General features: G+C 37.2%; 2 protein-coding genes across 2 annotated transcripts in view; one reads left to right on the top strand and one right to left on the bottom strand.

Moving 5' to 3' along the window:
- Positions 1-23,241, bottom strand: part of LOC310722588 (uncharacterized protein) — a 478,020-nt gene that overhangs the window by 436,387 nt on the left and 18,392 nt on the right. The gene's annotated exons all lie outside the window — the stretch shown is intronic.
- mettl24 (methyltransferase like 24) overlaps positions 11,964-23,241 on the top strand; it is a 26,200-nt gene continuing 14,922 nt past the window's right edge. The window contains exons 1-2 of the mRNA XM_083535164.1: positions 11,964-12,531; positions 23,062-23,160. Of these exons, the coding sequence (XP_083391290.1) occupies positions 12,307-12,531; positions 23,062-23,160 (324 nt within the window). The 5' untranslated portion in view covers positions 11,964-12,306. The remainder of the gene's footprint in view (positions 12,532-23,061; positions 23,161-23,241) is intronic.

The following is a 23,241-nucleotide window of genomic DNA, read 5'->3' as shown; positions in this document are numbered from 1 at the left end:
AGAAACCTTGAGAGTGGGTGGCACATAATGTCAATTTATTATTACCAGCCTTATGGATTTTATAGATCCTGGTTACGAACGACCGCCACAGCTATTGTAGGTTTAAACTGTTCTATCATGGTGTGGATGGAAAGAGAAATGGTGTAGGGGTAATTCTGAAGAAAGAGTACAGTAAGAGTGTAGTGGAGGTGAAGAGAGTTTCTGATAGAGTGATGAATGTGAAGCTGGAAGTTGAAGTGGTGATGATAAATGTCAGCAGTGCTTATGCTCCACAAGTGGGTTGTGAGATGGAGGAGAAAGAAAAATTCTGGAGTGAGTTAGATGAAATGATGGAGAATGAACCTAGGAATGAACAATTGGTGATTGGAGCAGATTTCAGTGGCCATGTAGGTGAAGGGAACAGAGGTGATGAGGAGGTGTTGGTAGGTATGTCTTAAGAAGAGGAATGTGGAAGGGCAGATGGTGGTAGATTTTGCTAGAAGGATGGAAATGGCAGTGGGGAATACATATTTTAAGAACAAGGAGGAAAACAGGGTGACATACAGTATAAGTGTGGAGGAAGGTGCACACAGGTGGACGATTGGCGATTGCAAGGTGTTGGAAGGGGACAGTGTAGCCAGACAGCATAGGAAGGTGGTCTGTAGGATGGCTTTAGAGGTGAACAAGAAGAGGAGAAGAGTGAGGACTGAAAAAAGAATAAGATGGTGGAAACTAAAAGAGGAAGACTGTATTGTGAGATTCAGGGAAGAGGTCAGACAGAGGCTCTGTGGTGGTGAAGAGGTGCTGGATGATTGGGTGATTGAAGTGATAAGGAAGACAGGAAGGAAGGTATTTGGTTTAAAAGAAAGCAAAAGGAAGAGAAATCTGGAAAGAGAAAGGAAGACAAAGAGACGTGGTGGTGGAATGAGGAAGTGCAGGAAAGCATTGCAGGGAGAATAGGTGGAGAAGTTCAGGTACCTGGGGTCAAAAGTGCGATGGACAGGATTAGAAATGAGTTAATGAGAGGGACAGTGCATGTAAGACATTTTGGAGACAAAGTGAGAGAGGTGCGGTTGAGATGGTTTGGACATGTGCAGTGGAGGGACATGGGGTATATCGGTAGAAGAATGCTGATAATAAAGCCACCAGGAAAGAGGAAAAAAGGAAGACCAAGGAGGAGGTTTATGGATGTGGTGAAGGGAAGACCTGCAGGCAGATGTAGAAGACAGAGCAGTATGGAGACGGATGGTCCGCTGTGGCACCCCCTAATGGAAGCAGACAAAAAAGAAGAAGTCTGCTACAATGGTTCAGGACTACAGTTTCAATTATCAGTTCTGCATTTAAGCGCCTTTCACTGGACACCTTAACAATGATGAAACTGTAATAATGGACATTTAGTGCCACCCAGATAAGGATGAGGTTCCCTTTTAAGTTTGTTTTCTTCCTCATACCATCAGGTTTTTTCTTGCCACAGTCACCACTGGCTCACTCATTAGGGATAAACTTATAGGGGCAAACTTATACATTCCATCTTTCAATTCAAATTCTAATTAAAATGTTTATTTGTCACATACACATTCATACAGAGTACGACATGTAGTGATATGCTTCTTACAACTGTCTAAAAATTTTTAACATGTTGTAAATAGAATAAAATAAAAAAGTATACTAAAAGTATACAATGTAAAATAAAGTATTAAAATAAAGTTTTGAAAAAGGTAAAAAAAAAATAAAATGATATGGATAAAAAAACTTTCTTTCGGCTTCTCCCATTAGGGGTCGCCACAGCGGACCATCCGCATGTCTGATTTGGCACGTTTTTACGCAGGATGCCCTTCCTAACGCAACCCTCCCCATTTATCCGGGCTTGGGACCGGCACTAATGCTTGTGCAACCCTAATAGCTGGGGTTATATGAATAATATAATAAATAATATAATATCTAATAAATATATATATATATATATATATATATATATATACATACAGTATACATACAGTATTGTTCAAAATAATAGCAGTACAATGTGACTAATCAGAATAATCCAGGTTTTTAGTATATTTTTTATTGCTACGTGGCAAACAAGTTACCGGTTGGTGCAGTAGATTCTCAGAAAACAAACAAGACCCAGCATTCATTATATGCACGCTCGTAAGGCTGTGCAATTTGGCAATTAGTTAAAAGGGGTGTGTTTAAAAAAATAGCAGTGTGGCATTCAATCACTGAGATCATCAATTTTGTGAAAAAACAGGTGTGAATCAGGTGGGCCCTATTTAAGGATGAAGCCAGCACTTGTTGAACATGCATTTGAACGCCTGAGGAAAATGGGTCGTTCAAGACATTGTTCAGAAGAACAGCGTACTTTGATTAAAAAGTTGATTGGAGAGGGGAAAACCTATAAAGAGGTGCAAAAAATTATAGGCTGTTCATCTAAAATGATCTCCAATGCCTTAAAATGGAGAGCAAAACCAGAGCGACGTGGAAGAAAACGGAAGACAACCATCAAAATGGATCGAAGAATAACCAGAATGCCAAAGGCTCAGCCAATGATCAGCTCCAGGATGATCAAAGACAGTCTGGAGTTACCTTTAAGTACTGTGAAAGTTAGAAGTCGTCTGTGTGAAGCAAATTTATTTTCAAGAATCCCCTGCCAAGTCTCTCTGTTAAAAAAAAGGCATGTGCAGAAGAGGTTACAATTTGCCAAAGAACACATCAACTGGCCTAAAGAGAAATGGAGGAACATTTTGTGTACTGATGAGAGTAAAATTGTTCTTTTTGGGTCCAAGGGCCACAGACAGTTTGTGAGACGACCCCCAAACTCTGAATTCAAGCCACAGTACACAGTGAAGACAGTGAAGCATGGTGGTGCAAGCATCATGATATGGGCATGTTTCTCCTACTATGGTGTTGGGCCTATTTATCGCATACCAGGGATCATGGATTAGTTTGCATATGTCAAAATACTTGAAGAGGTCATGTTGCCTTATGCTGAAGAGGACATGAACTTGAAATGCTTATTTCAACAAGACAATGACCCCAAACGAGCAAAGTCTTGGTTCCAAACCAACAAAATTAATGTTATGGAGTGGCCAGTCCAATCCCCGGACCTTAATCCAATCGAGAACTTGTGGGTGATATCAAAAATGCTGTTTCTGAAGCAAAACCAAGAAATGTAAATGAATTGTGGAATGTTGTTAAAGAATCATGGAGTGGAATAACAGCTGAGAGGTGCCACAAGTTGGTTGACTCCATGCCACACAGATGTGAAGCAGTTTTAAAAAACTGTGGTTATACAACTAAATATTAGTTTAGTGATTCACAGGATTGCTAAATCCTAGAAATAAAAATGTTTGTACAAAATAGTTTTGAGTTTGTACAGTCAACGGCATACACTGCTATTTTTTTTAACACACCCCTTTCAACTAATTGCCCAATTGCACAGCCTTAAGAGCGTGCATATCATGAATGATGGGTCTTGTTTGTTTTCTGAGAATCTACTGCACCTACTGGTAACTTGTTTGTCACGTAGCAATAAAAAATATACTAAAAACCTGGATTATTCTGATTAGTCACATTGTACTGCTATTATTTTGAACAATACTGTGTATATATATATATATATATATATATATATATATATATATATATATATATATATATATATATATATATATATATATATATATATATATATATATACATATACAATTTTTTTGTTGTTGTTTAATTTAATAAACCATTTCATAGAATCAATGTCTTGTCTATATATGTTTGCATGCAATTTAAAAATTTTTTAAAAGGTTTTCATCAATAGCCTCTTTTTAAAAATCACAAACCTGTTACAAATGTGTGAATGCTACTATATGAACTCATTTGCACATACTGGTTCTGTCTGTGGAAACAAAAATCAATAGTTTACATCACATACGCTCATCAGAAATGCTGAGAGAAACTAAAATTTTTACAAACATCCTGATAAAAAAAATGTGACTGGTGCTTGACAGTGCAACTGCATGCGTCTGTAAGAGTGTTTTGATGTGTCACATGTGTATGTTTGCCAGTATTTTCTGAAGGGTGGAGCCACATGATATGCCACATATGTGACATTTCACTACATTACCCAGCAATCAAATTTCCTTTCTTTGTTAGATTGAATGGGCACTCGAAATGTATAATTTGCTCCACAACCATTACTAATAGTAATAGCAGACAGCTATTACGTAATGTGTATTAATTCTGTAACATGTATCAGCTTTTGCAGTTCCTAATGTTACATCTACACTCTTCAGTAATTCTTTAGTGTTGGGTTTTGAATGTTTGATTGCACCCCAGCGAATAGTGAGAAAGTCTTTACCAGAAGCTTAAGGTATAATGACAACAAAGGGTTTTTGAACCGGTCTCACCCACAACACTTTTTCTCTGGTCCCTTGTTTGCACATACACATGGTGTACTCTGATCACCGCTATCAGGAAACCTTGATGAGTGGGAACTTGGCAGATGAATGCAAGGCCAGGGGAAAACGTTTTACACTGGAGGTGCTTGAATTTTAAACCCCATGCATGTGGAGTGTGCGATGACAAACAAGACTGGACTGATTTTGCTTACTAGTCTTGCCTAAGTGTACAGTCAATAATATGGTCATATTCCTGTTTATTTAACATTTCTGGACATAATCTCAAGTGCCAGCACTTTGTAAAAGTGTTTTCTGGCACATATTATCATTTACACAACATCTACAGTACAGACAGACATTCCATTTGATTTCACTCTGCATTATTTAAACCCACAAACACAGCTATGTCTTAAAACTGGAAAGTCATTTCAATTCAATTCAAATCAAATCAAGTTAATTCAGTTCAGTTCAATTCAATTTACTTTCATTTGTTAAGTGCTTTTAACAATGGACATTTGACATGGATTTACAGAGATAAAGCATTTATAAAGTTAAGTAAAGGTAAAACTTCTATGCCTGTAAGTTTCTTTCTTATAATTTTATGTTCATCCCCAATGAGCAAACCAGTGACAATTTTGAAAAAGAAGAAACCTTAAGAGGAACCAGACAAGTTCCTTTGTCTTGGAGACTCAGGGTTTAAGTACCAATAATTATAGCAGTTAAAAAGCATAATATATCATTCATTAATAAATAAATAAAAATAAATGATTGTCAAATTGCTGTTTTATAAACAAAGAAAAACGAAAAAACTACTCACAATGAAGCACAAAGCTTCTCAAAATAGGTCAAATGTCTCTTGATTTAAACATGGACATTTTAGAGAAAAAAATACATTTTTGTTATAAAGCAAGGATTCTGTGTGTTAATATTTTAAAATGTTGCTAAGAATCACATTTAGAATGAATGTATCTCTGTTCAGTGATCTGCATTTGAAAAACTAGTCTCATGTTCTCTTAAAAACCAGCTGTTTTAAAATGCTCAGTTTTGTCTACCAGTTTGATAAACACTTTTAAAATCAATTTATCTCAATTCAGTTTTATTTGTATGACGTATTTAACAAAGAACATCATCCCAAAGCAGCTTAACAGAGATAAAGAGGTTATTAAGAGGTTTCCTCCGTTGTGCCATTATTTTCCACAAATTGCACAACTGTCACTTTAATACCGGACTGATAATATCTGGACTTTTGGAAATTTTTGTAGATTTCTTTTTGTAAAAATACCAGTTTATAACCATAACCATTTTTATTTTTTTAGGATTTTTTTTAATCATGTGTATATATATATATATATATATATATATATATATATATATATATATAAAGAATTTTTTTTTTTTTTTTTTTTTCTCCCGCAACCCGCACACATTATTTTATCGCCCTCACCCCATCATATTTTGTATCCTGAATCCTGGCCCCAACCCAGCAGCCAGCCTCAATCTTTTTTTTAAAGTCTAACATCTGTTTTTGTTCATTATATCGTTAAATGTTTTTGCTCAGACAGAAAAAGAATTAAAAAAGTGAAAGCCTGAGGCTACAGTGAATTTATTCCTGCCCAGCTCTTATAAATGATCATGCACTCTAATCTAAATCTAAATTATGATAATAATTTAAAATCTCAATATTATTAAATAATGCAATAATAGCATTACAGCATCAAATGCATGTAATAACTTATATTAAAACAATACGATGCGTAATGCTACCATGATAATAGATTATATGGTCGGTTTGAATCGAGTGAAATGTTAGATAAACTGTAAAAGGTAAATTACGGCATAATGCAAAGACATGTTCTCGGGTCATGTGGCATCTGAGCTACCACTGGCTTAAAATTTCTAATCTACTGGTGTTATGGTGAACACCTTTTTTTTTTCATTTGTGCCACCTGGGGACCAGAGTTATTCTAGGTATCCAGATAACCAACACATTGGGACATAGGAGGGGGTTGAGACTACATTTGTTAGAACAGATCAAAGTCCATGATCCAAAAAAGGAGTAAACAATCCAAAAAAGGAGTAAAAACACAGTTCATAGGGAAATTTGAGTAAAGTCAGCAAGACTAAACAGGAAAGCAGAAACAAGGCTACATGGTTCAGTTCAATTCATTTTTTTAAAGAGCTTTCAGAAAATTTTCAGGACATTGTCTCAAAGCAGCTTTACCTTATTTTTATATATATAAGTTATATATATATATATATATATATATATATATATATATATATATATATATATATATATATATATATATATATATATATATATATATATATATATATTAATATATAAGTTTAATGCCTATAAGTTAGTTAAGTATAATTGTTATGAAAGTTTATCCCTAATAATCGAGCCAGTGGAAAGTATGGCGAGGAAAATCTTCCTGAGATGGCATAAGAAAGAAACCTTTGGAGAAACCACAATCAAAATCTCATCTGGGTGGCACTGAATGTCCATTCATTGCAGTTCATATTTGTTGAGGTGTGCAGTGTTGGGCACAAACTGTTTGTGCAACATGTGGTCTTGAGTCGTTGTAGCAGAAAAATCCAGCATAAAAACTTCCTGGATCATTAGGCTGTTGAGGTGGAACCATCCCCAGCTGCACAGTGTTCTCCAACAAGAGAACTCCCTCCAGAGATCAGGCTTCAGGATGAAACTCTTAAATCAGGCGCGTGAGATTTGTGAGTTTGTGTGTTATATTAAACTCTGGTAACAGGGAGAGGTGTGATAGTCAGGGAGTTGTTAGCCAGGTCTCCATGTTAGCAAGGAGAAGACAAGACTTGAGCTGATTTTTAAACTGCAATGGGTTATGGTGCTTATTTCATAAAGTGTATTATTATAATTAATATTATTATTATTATTATTACTATTATTTCATAATACATTTAATGTGCTGTTATTCTAAAATAATTAACTACTTATTTGACCTCCGTTCCACAACAGGCCACATAAACCCTCTGCTGATTGTGTTCCAGACGTATACTGAAGTGTATTATTCCTCTTATACCACAGCAAGTTAATAGTAGGTAAGAAATGAATTTGTCTATTTATGATTCATTCATTCATTCATTAATCTATCAAATTATTGTTAACCACTCCTTCATTAGCCTTTCTCTCTCTCTCTCTCTCTCTCTCTCTCTCTCTCTCTCTCTCTCTCTCTCTCTCTCTCTCTCTCTCTCTCTCTCTCTCTCTCTCTGGGTTTATATATATATATATAAAAATTTGACAAGATCCTAAAGTCAGAGAAACTGCCTGTAGAGAGCACAGGTCTGGGGAAGGCTACCGACTGCTACTGCACTGAAGATTCTCACGAGCACAGTGATCTCCATAATTCTCAAATGAAAGAAGTGTGGCACAGCCAGGACCTTTCCTAGAGCTGTTCACCTGGCCAAACTGAGCAATGACGGAGAAGTGCCTTAGTAAAAGACGTGACAAAGAACCCAATGGTCAATCTGGGTTCTTGGTCACCTCTAGAGCTCCAAAGATCCTTCCTAACGATGGGAAAAAGTTCCAGAAGGACAAAATCACAGCAGCCCTCCACCGAACTAGGATTAATGGCAGAGAAACCTCTCCTCAGTGCAAAACACATGAGAGTGTGGAACAAAATTCTCTGGTCTGTGGTGGTGGACAGTAACGAAGTAAATGTAATTCGTAAGTTGCTTCTTTTTTGCATCTGTATTTTACTCAAGTATTTCTGTTTGGGGAAACTTTTACTCAACTACATTTTGCAAAATCAGTCGTTCCTTTTATTTATGTCCGAATAAAAACATAACACACAGCAATCCACCCATCAGGTTTTAAACTTGTTTTGTTAGTGGTGGATTCAGGCATAGGAGACATGCGGTGCACCCAGAGCGCCCTCTTCCCTGGGGACTGCACAAGTCTTTTTTGCACGGTCGCATCGATTATTATATCATGTCACGGTGACTGAACCTGTTTGGGACCCGAAGTGCGCAACCACCACCCAGAGATGTTCCCTCACTCATACACTCAGAAAGAAGAGGCGTCATTAAGGAGCACTGAATCCAAATTACAATTATAGACTTGAAAAGTCAAAAAAAGAAAAATAAAGGGTTTAGATGAAAGTATTGGCTAATAACTGTATATCATTTAGGGTTAATCTGTTGCCTTCTGTGCTTTTACACATACAGCAATATTTATTTTAGGATTTAGTTTATCATAATGTGTGACTTGTTAATGTCATAATGACATAATGTGGCACTTATTTTTACCTTTGATTGAGGTGATGTCAGAAAGGTTTCCTGTGATTGTGCTAAAAAGGTCCTGAGCTGAGGTCAGTGAGGAGAATCGCCAGTGCAGCTTAAATGGCTTATTTAAAAGACATGTATCATGAGGATATAGATGTTGTATGTATCGTATGGCTACAATTAACCATGGAGTTCTTGGTTCTGAGAGTTTGATAAACTGTGCACAATGACGTGTATTTAATTGTGGAATAAATGCATTTAGGGTGATGTTGATACATGTAATGAAGCTCTCAGAAATGTCTCAAAATTTGTGGACTGCACTGAGAATATTTCAGACTCATCCAGTGATGGAAACTGAAGCAGGGAGAAGCTTTTCAGAGCTGAAACTAATCAATGGGGGAGACTTTGGGTCATGGCGTGGTTCACCCAGAGACTCATTCAACCACCATTGCCGGTTGGCACCAACATACAGAACTCGCCACAACTTATTTGCGCAATTTTTTTAAGTAGTTGATAAGAAGGTTTGGGGCTCATGATCATGTATTAAATATCAATCAGTGTTTAACTCATTAATATCATTCTATGGATGGATTGTTGTGTAAAACTGAGATAAACTGAGTTGATTAAGTAAAGAGTCTTGTGCTAAAAATGATAATAGGGACATTTATAGCTGTAATAAATCATAGTCCTTTGGATACTTAAGTGCATTTGAAGGCAAATACTTTTGTACTTTTACTGTTTAAACTCTGTAAGTTTAAAGCGACACTTTTACTTCAACTGGAGTCTTTTTTTACTTACTGTATCTTGACTTTTACTTAAGTACCTGCTTTATGTACTTTGTCCACCACTGGGTCTGATGAAACCAAGATTGAACTGTTTGGCCACAATTCTAAACCTTATGTCTGGAGGAAATCAGGTACTGCTCATCACCTCCACAAAACCATCGCAAAAGTGAAGCTTGATGGTGGCAGTGGTGGAAGTGTACTGTGTAGTGTAGTGTACGTTTGATTTACTTGATTCATCTGATCAATCTTGTTTACAATTTTTTTTTTTTTCATTTTTTTTTTCGGTGGTCTATTTAGTCTGAATCTGAATCCTCTCAATAGTTATTGCAGAACGCAGAGTATTTTAGATTGCAGGTCAATAGTTTATGACAGCTGAGTAAATGTTCTGAGTTTTTTTTGCAATACATGCAATATATGCAATACACGACTATATCAATAGCAGTCAAAAGGGGGCAGCATTGCGCTGTGAATGAAAGTTTTACATTAAGTATTGCATATAAATCACTGCAACTGCTCACAAAAGTCAGGGAACAAAACTTGGCATAGTCAGTACAAGGAATTAATAGCAAAACACAGACTGATGTCTTTGTTGAAGATTATTATTTCTTTATTATTATTGTTGTATTCATATTTCAACAGTGAATAAAAAAATACAAAAAAATCAAATCCCAAGCAACCAAACTTCAGGCAACAGTATTTTTTAATGCAGTTCTTCTGAACAATTATCACATTGCACAGAAATGCAGACATGCCTGATTCACAAAAAAAAAATCTCTATATATTTAATAATTTAATATTCAATAATTGCATAACTAGAAGCTTCCATTGGAATCTAATGTATAAAACTATTCTTCATAAAAAGTGTTCTAATTTATTCATATCCAATTATTTTTAATATTATTATTATTTATAATAATATAATATTCACTTGTGCTTCAGCTTTCCTCAGGTGCATCGCTATCTCAAAACAACATGGCTGTATTTTTGGGAGGTTGAATCTTGCCGCTCTGCTTCTGGGGTTCTCTGGTTTCCTCCTGCAGTCCATAGACTTTTCTTGTAGGTTGATTAGAATATACAAATTGTCTATAGGATGTAAAAGCCTGGGTGAATGTGGCACCCTGTCCTGAGTGTCTGCTGCATTGTGCCCCTGGGATTTCCCAGGATCTTCTTTGACCCTATGAAAGATAAGATAGAAATTGGATGGATGGATGGATGGATGGATGGATGGATGGATGGATGGATGGATGGATGGATGGATGGATGGATGGATGGATGGATGGATGGATGGATGGATTTAATGAGTGGATGGATGGTTGGATGGATGGATGGATGGATGGATGGATGGATGGATGGATGGATGGATGGATGGATGGATGAATGGATGGATGGATGGATGGATGGATTTAATGAGTGGATGGATGGTTGGATGGATGGATGGATGGATGGATGGATGGATGGATGGATGGGTGGATGGATGGATGGATGGATGGATGGATGGTTGGATGGATGGATGGATGGATGGATGGATGGATGGATGGATGGATGGATGGATGGATGAATGAATGGATGGACATGTGAACTTGTAATAAGGTGAGTTTTGGTAAGTTACTGAGCAACTCATGAACTTTGAGGATGGATTTTGAGTGTAATTAATACATCAAGAGTTTACTAAAACACCTCAGGACCGACGTTTGCATGAACAGTTCTGAATTTAAGCATCCATCATTAAACAGCTCAACTCAGCAATGATGGAACTGTAATGTTCCTCATGCCATTTCACGGAGTATTTTTCTTTCCACAGTCGCCACTGGTTTGCCCATGAGGGATCGACTTATAAAAGACAAAGTTGTAGACACTAAACTTATACATCAAAACTTCATAACCTCTTTGTCTCTATGAAGCTGCTTTGGGACAATGTCTATTGTTAAAAGTGTTCTATGAATAAAAATAAACTGAATTGAATTGGTGAGGTGCTCAATGCTCTTCTGAATTCTTACCAATGCTCAGAGTAAAATGCTTCCTGATGACACGTAGATATGGTGAAAATGAAAAATAAAAACGAACAGTGCATTTTCCCATATCGCTCCAGTGTTCGAGAGATGGATGAGACTATAAGAGATCAACAACCGTTCTTTTATGGTTGTCTCATTTAATGACTTTGTTATAAGGTAAAGGTGTGTTCTATATTGAAGGAAAAACCTTAGACACTAGATTCCTTCTGTACAAATTTGAATTTGATCCATGTCTTATATATAATATAATATAATTAATCTTTTTTTAAAGTTATGAACTTTTTAAGCTGCATTTGGTTGTGGAAAATGGCTGATGAACTGACTGAGAAAAACAAAGGAAATATCTACTGCCATCTGTTCCAAATCTGATTGTGCCAACAGTGCAGAGGCGACTGATACAGAACACAAACCAGATGACAGCTGACTGGGGAGGGGGAAGTTTTCAAGATTTGAGAGAGAGAGAGAGAGAGAGAGAGAGAGAGAGAGAGAGAGAGAGAGAGAGAGAGAGAGAGAGAGAGAGAGAGAGGGAGGCAGGAAGAGGGAGAAAGAGAGAGTGGGAGGGAGAAAAAGAGAGAGGGAGTTCCTGAAATAATGTGTGCTAAATCTACCTACATACACACACACACAAGCTCACAAGCTCATTCCCACCCACCAGCATGGACTTAGATGTTTACACGGTGTAACCAGAGAGCTTTGGGGCTGTGAAGAAAGAAAATGGGTTGAAGAACGATTACCCAGACCAAAAACAAAAAATATATATATCATCCCACTGCATCTAAAAGTCTGAGTTTGAAAAGGAGAAGCATGGAGAAAACATCTAACTAACGAGTGCCTGAGTGGCATGAAAGACCAAACTACATAGAAGCATAGAAGATGAACAGGTGTGTGTTGGCACGTGTGTGTGTCCTCCTAACTGTTCTGTGTCTTGCTGTTCATGTCTATGTGGAGTTCAAGGGGTATTATGTGAAGAGCTGGAGGACACTCAGTCCCACAAAGGAACCTCAAAAGCACATCCAGACTCAGACAGTTTTAGAGGAAAGCAAAAGATTGAGTGGTTCAGTGAACACGTGCTACCCAACAGGAAGGAGATACAGAAAGGTGAGTGTGAGTTTGCATTCCTGTGCTTATTTGCTTAATTTTTATCTTCACTTTCAGGTTAAAAAGCTACAAACTGAGTGTACATTGAAAAGTAAATAGCATGAAAGCCTCTCAGCTCCAGTTTTCAATCCACTCATTGGTGTTTTGCACGTTCTATTGTTTATGTGTGTGGGTTTCCTCTGGGTTGTACAGTTTCCTCCCACCCACAAAATCATTGTGACTCAGCTAAATCACCCTAAAAACGTACTTGTGTGTGAGTGTGTTTTGTCTCCGTGATGAACAGGTGTCCCAGATAAGGGAAATTCACACAATAAAGTGTTACTGCAGATGAACAATCTAGTAAATTAAACAATTGGGAGTCATGAGAGATAATCGTACCTTTTTCCTTTGAGCTGCAGCTGATTACAGTTTTCTGAACATTATTAGAGTGCAGCTCAGAAAAGTGAATATTGTATTGGGACAGAGAGTTGATTATGACTGCAGGCTCATTCATGTTTATAATATACAGTGAGGAAAATAAGTATTTGAACACCCTGCTATTTTGCAAGTTCTCCCACTTAGAAATCATGGAGGGGTCTGGAATTGTCATCGTAGGTGCATGTCCACTGTGAGAGACATAATCTAAAAAAAAAATCCAGAAATCACAATATATGATTTTTTTAACTATTTATTTGTATGATACAGCTGCAAATAAGTATTTGAACACCTGAGAAAGTCAATTTTAATATTTGGTACAGTAGCCTTTGTTTGCAATTACAGAGGTCAAACGTTTCCTGTAGTTCTTCACCAGGTTTGCACACACTGCAGGAGGGATTTTGGCCCACTCCTCCACACAGATCTTCTCTAGATCAGTCAGGTTTCTGGCCTGTAGCTGAGAAACACAGAGTTTGAGCTCCCTCCAAAGATTCTCTATTGGGTTTAGGTCTGGAGACTGGCTAGGCCACGCCAGAACCTTGATATTCTTCTTACAGAGCCACTCCTTGGTTATCCTGGCTGTGTGCTTCGGGTCATTGTCATGTTGGAAGACCCAGCCTCGACCCATCTTCAATGCTCTAACTGAGAGAAGGAGGTTGTTCCCCAAAATCTCGCAATACATGGCCCCGGTCATCTTCTCCTTAATACAGTGCATTCACCCTGTCCCATGTGCAGAAAAACACCCCCAAAGCATGATGCTACCACCCCCATGCTTCACAGTAGGGATGGTGTTCTTGGGATGGTACTCATCATTCTTCTTCCTCCAAACACGTTTAGTGGAATTATGACCCAAAAGTTCTATTTTGGTCTCATCTGACCACATGACTTTCTCCCATGACTCCTCTGGATCATCCAAATGGTCATTGGCAAACTTTAGACATGCCTGGACATGTGCTGGTTTAAGCAGGGGAACCTTCCGTGCCATGCATGATTTCAAACCATGACGTCTTAGTGTATTACCAACAGTAACCTTGGAAACGGTGGTCCCAGCTCTTTTCAGGTCATTGACCAGCTCCTTCTGTGTAGTTCTGGGCTGATTTCTCACCTTCCTTAGGATCATTGAGACCCCACGAGGTGAAATCTTGCATGGAGCCCCAGTCTGAGGGAGATTGACAGTCATGTTTAGCTTCTTCCATTTTCTAATGATTGCTCCAACAGTGGACCTTTTTTCACCAAGCTGCTTGGCAATTTCCCCGTAGCCCTTTCCAGCCTTGTGAAGGTGTACAATTTTGTCTCTAGTGTCTTTGGACAGCTCTTTGGTCTTGGCCATGTTAGTAGTTGGATTCTTACTGATTGTATGGGGTGGACAGGTGTCTTTATGCAGCTAACGACCTCAAACAGGTGCATCCAATTTAGGATAATAAATGTAGTGGAGGTGGACATTTTAAAGGCGGACTAACAGGTCTTTGAGGGTCAGAATTCTAGCTGATAGACAGGTGTTCAAATACTTATTTGCAGCTGTATCATACAAATAAATAGTTTAAAAATCATATATTGTGATTTCTGGATTTTTTTTTTAGATTATGTCTCTCACAGTGGACATGCACCTACGATGACAATTTCAGACCCCTCCATGATTTCTAAGTGGGAGAACTTGCAAAATAGCAGGGTGTTCAAATACTTATTTTCCTCACTGTATATACAGTATTTACACATACAGTGGAACCTCGATAGTTGGCGACTTTTCATTAGGAACCGGACTGAGAGTAACTCGTGAAAAATCTGATAGTTGGCAAGAAGAAAATATTTTTTATTATTGCAATATTCATTTAAAGTAGTAAATAAAACATGACAAGTCATTCACAATTTTTCTTGAGTTGGTCCATGTACAATTCCCCTTGAAAAAGGAAGCATCAAAAGGAGACTCAAAACCTCGCCATTTTTTGTTACTCGCGAGGGGTCATAGAACGTAAACCCCTTGGGTTTCGTGGTTTTACTGTGTGTGTGTGTGTGTGTGTGTGTGTATATATATATATACACTGGCCAGGTATAACATTATGACCACTGATTATCTTCATCATGGCTCCTGTTAGTGGGTGGATTTATTTATTAGGCAGCAAGTGAACATTTTGTCCTCAAAGTTGACGTGTTGGAAGCAGAAAAAATGGGCGCGCGTATGAATTTGTGCGAGTTTGACAAATAGTGACGTCTAGACGACTGGGTCAGAGCATCGACAGGGTTCACCACTGAGGCACATTGATGCATGTGGGAGCGAAGGCTGGTCCGTGTGATCCGATCCAAAAGACGAATTCCTGTAGCTCAAACTGCTGAAGAAGTTAATGGTGTTAATTGTTGACTGGTCAGGACTTTAGAAACAAACGTAGGACCAACACAATATTAGGCAAGTGGTCATAATGTTGTGCCTGGTCTGTGTTTATATATAACCCTAAGAGGAAACGTCTACTTTGGATATAAATGACTTTGATTTGTTCAGAAAACAGTTGTATCACTGAATTGGATTTTGTCAGATATTAAGCAACTATTATTAATGTAAGTGATATGGGACTTGATTTGAGTAGTTGAATGCTGTCCCAGTGTGTGTATGACACATGTGACACAGGAAAGATGCTCACTACTTTCTGCTTGTTGAGAGGATCTGGCAACGGCCGTGAAAAAAACAGAGTAGCTTCGACATATTTTTCCGAACACAGCGTTTGAATTGTGTACAATGTGACATGTGTCTCTCTCTCTCTCTCTCTCTCTCTCTCTCTCTCTCTCTCTCTCTCTTTCTCTCTCGCTCTCTCTCTCTCTCTCTCTCTCTCTCTCTCTCTCTCTCTCTCTCTCTCTCTCTCTCTCTCTCTCTCTTTCTTGCACCCACTCACATACAAACATCACATTCCCTTTTCTGCTCTTTTATCTCGTACATTCTCTTAACCACTCACAAACGAACATCATGGATACAGACTCTAATTCTCTCGCTCTTGACAGAACACAACAGATAGTTTGTCATATCACTGAATATCCTGTTACCACTATTTGCTCTTTCAAGCCAGATTTTTACCAGACGTCCTAAACTACATAAAAGTCATACACACAACAACAAAGAGCCCACAGAGAACATTCCATATGTCTGTTCTCTTTATATTGCATCGTATTTATTTTCTTTTTTTTACTGAACTTTAACAATGTGCAATAGTTCATTTTTTATTTCTTTATTTTTACAAATAATCTTCACTAAAATATAGAAACTGGTTAAAAAATATATATATTTATTTAGCCCATTGCGCTCAAGATACACTTGCCTTTCTGTAAAGTTTTAGTTCAGAGAGAAACTAAATATAAATAAAATTGGCCCAGGATGAACAGATCATTCTTTACTGTATACCAAGAAACACAATGTTTTTAAAAATGCTTTTGCAAAATAGAGCCATTAATTATAAGTAAAAAATTTGAACCTGGATACATTTACATTATTTGTCAGACTCGTATTCAGTGAAACTTACATTTATCTCATTTCTACAACTGAGCAGCTATGAGGTGACAGGCCCAGTAGTGGCAGCTTGGTGTGGTTGGGATTTGAGTTCATGACATTTAGATCCAAAGTGCAAAGCCTGAACCACTATCCTACCACAATGCAAACAAAATACAAGTATTTCTGACTATTCTCAAAGATTAATTAGAAAAAATTAACTTTATTGTGTCATTAACTGACATTCATGCAGCTAATTGAAGTATCAAGTAGCTTAAATTGCTAATACAGCGCTAATACAGCAGCTTAAAACAATAAGAGCACATTACAGGACAACGAATGCACTCTGGACCATTTTCACAAAACAATTTCTTATGTGTTTACAAAGTTACGACTTGGTTTTTAAGCAGCTTAGGCGGCTTATGATGCGATTTCTAATGTTAATGAAGCCGGAACCAGAACTTAAAACCTCTGATCCTTGTAATACAAAGAAAAATGACACCAAAGACACAATTGGTTTTTATTACTGAGTTCAACTTTAAAACTGAATTTAAACTGAGCCGAGTGAGAATGCTAATGCAAACTGAACTCAATTTTTTAATGTAAAAATCATCTTTATTTATTTCCCTTTCACTTTATTTTCATCTTTTTCATCTTTTTTTGTCTTTGTTAACATTTTTATTTATTTCTCTTCCACTTTATTATCTTTTTTTTTAATCTTTATTAACATTTTTATTTATTTCTCTTCCACTTTATTATCTTTTTTTTATCTTTATTAACATTTTATTTATTTCTCTTCCACTTTATTATCTTTTTTTTTTATCTTTATTAACATTTTTATTTATTTCTCCTCCACTTTATTATCATCTTTTTTTCATCTTTATAAAAATCTTTATTAACATCTTTATTAATTCCCCTTTTACTTAATTTCCCCTGATTATAATTATATTGAATATAATGATCGTGTTTTATATATAAAATACATATAAAACACCATAATTATATACAATATATAATAATATACTGTATATTAATCAACCTTATAATGTTCATTATAAGCTGAAATATAAACACAAATGTATAAGCAGAAATGTTACACAGTTGAGATGATTTTACATCCAAGATTTACTTGTAAATTTGTCATTTATGTTTATATATATATATATATATCCCTGATGTATATCATATCTTGAATGTTTAAGCATATTGCAAGTAGCTGACATTAACCAGCTGGACCACACACACACTCGCACACATAGACACACACAATAGTGTAACAGTGTTAAATATTGTGTAATTCGTTTCTCACAAACACTGTTAAATTCCAATATAAAATATGCAGACTATAAACAAAAAAGAGCTAAACGGGTGGAGTAACACACAAAGATAAGACTGTATTCATGGGTTACATTCCGCACGCTGACCTTGTGTGTGTGTGTGTGTGTGTGTGTGTGTGTGTGTGTGTGTGTGTGTGTGTGTGTGTGTGTAGCACAAAGTACCCTCATTATAAAGTGCGTGACGTTGACCACTTACAGACCCACAATATCATTGCTGGTATTTTTTTACTACATTTTCACTTCCTCTTCATGAAAGACTTTATGAGAACGAATGCAGAGTATGTCAAAAGTATGTGGAGTTCCTTAAATTCATTGAAATATTGCTGGAAGCAAACAATTGGCCGAGAATCACTGAAATTCCAGGCAGAAAGAGAATCAATATCCCTGTTCACAAAGTGAGCTTCTTAAAGATATGACTTTTAAAGATGGAGGAGAAGAACTCGAGTGTCCTGCACAGAGCCCTGACCTTACCTTCACTGAACTGATCTTGTTAATGCAAAGGTGCCACAAACTCAATATCAATGCCATGCCATGGGACAGTGTGTGTGTGAGAGCGAGTGTATTTTTTCACTTTACTTTTCTTTGTTGTCAGACACGAAGCTGGAATAAATATCCACTAAGATACATAAAGATAAAGGCTATCTGTCAGCCGAAAAGCCAAACAAACATCAAATATCACATACAAACACACAGCGAGTACATCCGGTTACAGAGCATCATCTCCGAGACAGCTGGGACTCTTTATTTAAATATATTAGCATAATGCTATGAACTAACTGGAAAAGCATGGGAAAAGTGACACCCCTGATCAAATCTGAGACATGAAATGAAAATCAGTGATTATAATTTTAATTAAGGTGAAATAAGTCCTCAGTCTGTCTCATCACCTGAGGTAAAATTTACTTATAGCATTTAAACATGAGTCCGACTTAAATCTCTTCACGTATAGATCTCTGATTGGTGGAAAAACCGAAGCTGAAATGGTGACTGAATTCTTTTTATTTTATTTTAACCAGGCCATTTTTTTATTTAATTCCACCTCAACATCATCCATCCATCCTTCATTCAACCTGAAGTTCAAGTTTATTGTCATTCCAAACAAATACTATATCGCTAATGCAGTACAAAGTGACATAGAACAACTTTCCCCAGGGCCACGGTGCTCCAGACAACCCAGAGTTACACGAGACAACACAGGAGTAACTACACACAGGACTGCATAATGTGCACGTGTGAAAACTTGTTTAAACTTTTTGTGCAAAGTAAAAAAAGGCCCAGTACAATAAGAACAACAGGGCAAGAAATCTCAGTGTATGTAGACGTGGCATGAAGTGCAAAGAGGTTGTAAATGTTTTAGTGCAAAAGTTTACATTTTAAAAAGTGTACATGCAAAAAAGTGCATTCTTCCCGACATACTTTATTATAGGATCCCATATCTTGTCAAACTTTCTGGTTTGATTCTCTGAAAAAACGGATTGTTTCAGGTTTTTGAAATAGCATTACATCACTAAGCCATAGTGACAGTTTAGGTGGTATTGGTATTTTAAAAGAATTCTTCTTCTTGCTATTCATGTTGCAAATGTCTTTGTTGTCCTTATCCTCAGTGTGGTCACATAATCCAAAGACAAAGCCTCATTATTGAGTTAGTATTAAGAACTTTTATAATCATGAAGACTCTCCCACTACACATGACTGGTGGTACAGGATTTGAGAACGCTCATGAGATCACACATTTGGCATTCTGTCATAAAGATTTGTAATTACTGTCTTACTGTAATTGTCTCATTACACATATAATAACTGACAGTAACAGATCTAAGAGTCTGATCTCAGTCTTGACATATACAGTGCTGTTTATGTGGAGGTGTTAGCTTAGTTGTTAAGGCACTGGAGTAAAGGTCAGGGGTTTTCAAGACCTGGTATTGCCAAGCTGCTACTCTTGGGGCCCTTAAGCAAGGCCCTTAACCCTCTGTGCTCTAGTGGTGCTGTAACACAGTTTATCTTGTGCTCTGACATCACTATGTAGAGAAAGAGCTTCACTGTACTATAATGTACATGTGACAAGTTTAAAGCAGCTTTCTTGTCTTGGTCTCACCTACTCTCATACTCAGACACCACTGGGTTTTGATCTTGACCCCGGTTCGGCTAAGGTATTTATGAATTGAACACTTCTCCATACTGAGTGAGTTCTAGCTAGATTAGTCATCCTGGAACAGGAAGATCTGGTGGGCAAATTGCTTCTGGATGTCCACTGGAACTGTAGATCTTGTAACGTTTAGACCTGAATTAAAACCACTTGTGCAAACACTCGACTCCTACTACACACATCTTCACCATTCAACCTACTACACTACAGACATCTTCATACAGAAGCTCACTGCTGTTTGAACAGAAATCAATGAGCCTCTTAAATCAATATACATTTGATCCATGTAAATCATGCATGCCAAATCATCTCCAAATGTTCATGAAGTATAGCTTAGGAGAATAAATTAGTTCTAAATTTATGTCAGATTTACTATTTTATTAAAACATCAGCCTAATTCCTCATGTAAATTCTGTTACTGTGCTGCTGAGAGCGAGACGCTGAGCTTTTGAGGATTTTACACTTCGGTTTATAAGAAATAAATCTCTTAATATTATTAAAAGCACAAGTAATTCTCACGGTTGTTCGTACGGCATGAGGAAAAAATTATTCCCTATTTAATATGCATGTAGTTCTGTCAAAAATGTATTTTTCCATATTTTCCTTATAACTGTATCTGTGGTATTAATAAGGATGCTTTTTTCATTTCATTATATTAATCATGAAGTGTTGTTATATATAATAGTGCAGTATTTAAGGGGATGATACATCTCAGTTCACTCAGATCCTTTGGCTAAAACACTGCCAGATTTTCTTGATTTTCTCCCTGGCACACAACATCGAGATGATGGATTATGGCACAAATGCAACAGCGATCATTTTGTTCATGAGCTTAATGCTGTAATCGTGCCTTCAGAAAGAAAGGCAGCATGGGCAAGCATGGGCAAGAGGAACAGGAGGAAGGGTTTGATCTGTTCCTGATTTTTATCTGTGCAACGATCAGAAGTGGAAAATAATATATATAAATATATATATATATACACACACACACACACACACACACACACACACACACACACACACACACACACACAACCACACACAGGGACCTGCACAGACTGGCTTCAGCATTTTGTATGCCTAGTTAATATTTAAGGGTTTTAAGATTAAACTCAAGAACCAGGAAGATGGATTTGGGTTGGAATTTATGTAAACAGTTTGCTACAGTGGTTTGTGGCTGCAGTTGCAATGAACAGTTTCGCATTTAACCTTAACAATGATGGAACTATAATGAATAGATATTCCTTGACACCCAGATGAGGATGGGTTCTTTTTTAAGGCTGGATCCTGTCAAGATTTCTTTCACATATCATCTCAGGAAGTTTTTACTCACCACCTTTGAGCCGGACACTGATCTTATTGGAGTTTACTGTGCTTTGGGAAGAGTGCAGGGATGAGGCCAATGAGAAGAAGCTTGCCAAAGTAACAAGAGCTAGTTGAAAATGTGGAGGAGGCAGTGCTGGAAACTTGTTGTGAGCCTTTGGAGGTAGACTGCAGAGAATTTGTGGGGAAATGCTACATAGGCTGGGGTCTGATGTTGAAAGACCTGAGACACCCAATGACCCCAGGATGCATCACTGATGATGTATCCCAGTGCATCTGCATGATCTTTCACCTAGGTACAAATTTCTCAATCCTTTTTTTTTTTTATAATTAAACAACTATATTATAATGATCAAATAATCAAATTGACAAACATTTCTAAAATACATATGTAAAATCTGTCATGAAACTTATATTCTGCTTGTTTTATGTATTTAATATTAAAGTAAGATAATAATCATTACATCATCTATAAATATAATATGAGAGCATTTTATTTATAAACATAATCACATTCATATGCAAGCAGAAGATGAATAAACAATGATTAATCATATTGAAGTCTTTATACCCCCCCTTAAGAAATACATACATTATGAGTTTATTTCAATTACTTATTGAATTGTAATATTCTATAATGCACAAAAAGACATACAACATAAAATAATCAATTATACCAAAATAAAATACAAAAAAACGCCATCATAAGCATTTCCTTTGCTGTGTGCTTTAGGATGTAATTTAGAAAAAGTGGCATCATAGTTGAATGCACTGTAAATCAGTGTGTGTCTGAATGAGGAGGGTGGAATGCACTGAAGAATTGTACTTCAAGTTTTTGATGCTTCCTTTCTCTGGTTACTGTTCACACAGAGGCCTCTCTCAGTCAGAGATGCCTTCATTTTAGCCATAATATTAAAGCCAGGTGAAGTAAAAAAACTAAAGAAGTGAATAACATGAATTATCTTTTTACTATGGTACTGAGTTGAAATCTCTTAAGGTTCCCTGGTGGTCTAGTGGTTAGGATGCGGCGCTTTCACCGCTGCGGCCCGGGTTCCTTGATTGGGGATCGAACCCAGGCCGCAGCGGTGAGAGTACCATAGTACTGAGTTGTTGCATAGTACATAGTTGTGCAGCCATTAGGGTTGCACAAGCCAGTGCACTCTTAGTGCCGGTCCCAAGCCTAAAAGAAAAAAGGCAGAGTTAAAAATGCTGGGAGTGATGACAAGATTAGAAATGACGTTTTAAAATCAACGTGAGGGAGGTGAGATTGAGATGGTTTGGACATGTGCAGAGGAGGGACATGGGGTATATCAGTAGGAGAATGCTGAGGATGGAGCCACCAGGAAGGAGGAAAAGAGGAAGGCCAAGGAGGAGGTTTATGGATGTGGTAAAAGGGGAAAAGACAAGCAGGTAGTTGAAAGAGGCAGATGTAGAACAGGGTGGAATGGAGATGGTCCTCTGTGGTGACCCCTAACCAGAGCTCCCGGAAGAAGGAGTGGAAGATCTCATTACAATGGTTCCCATCAAGAGGTGGGATATAGGATAGTAAGAGAACATTAAGTTTGCATAAGGATCTTCTGACTTTGACAACGATTCATTTTTATGGGTCAGAGCATGTCTAAAACAACAGGTCTAAGCTTTGATGATAAAGGGAAGTCTCGTCTGGTCTGATCTCACATGCTACTGAACAGATTGCTAAGAAAGTTACTGTAACAGAAAGATGTCAGTCTGCTGGATCTGTGTAATTGAAAACTGGTAAAACCTTCTTTTTGCAACCCTTCTTGACCATTACATGTCTATTTCACTGGCTTTCTTCTAATCTTCCTAGTGTGTGTTTGCAGTCTCTTAGGTGGAAGATAGTGCTGGAGCCATGGGCCAGTGAGAGTCACAGCCTGGAGGATGAGGCATTCAGATTTATCAAGTATATCACTACACCACAGGTAAACACACATTCTTTTATTACAGAAATCTTGGCATAAAAACATAATTTTTTAGAATCTTTTTCAACTTGTGAACATTGA

The sequence above is a fragment of the Silurus aristotelis genome (genome assembly GCF_946808225.1).
Source record: "Silurus aristotelis genome assembly, chromosome: 29".
Classification (NCBI taxonomy): domain Eukaryota; kingdom Metazoa; phylum Chordata; class Actinopteri; order Siluriformes; family Siluridae; genus Silurus; species Silurus aristotelis.
The sequence above is the reverse complement of the archived record's forward strand: the minus strand, read 5'-3'. Positions and strand labels throughout refer to the sequence as shown.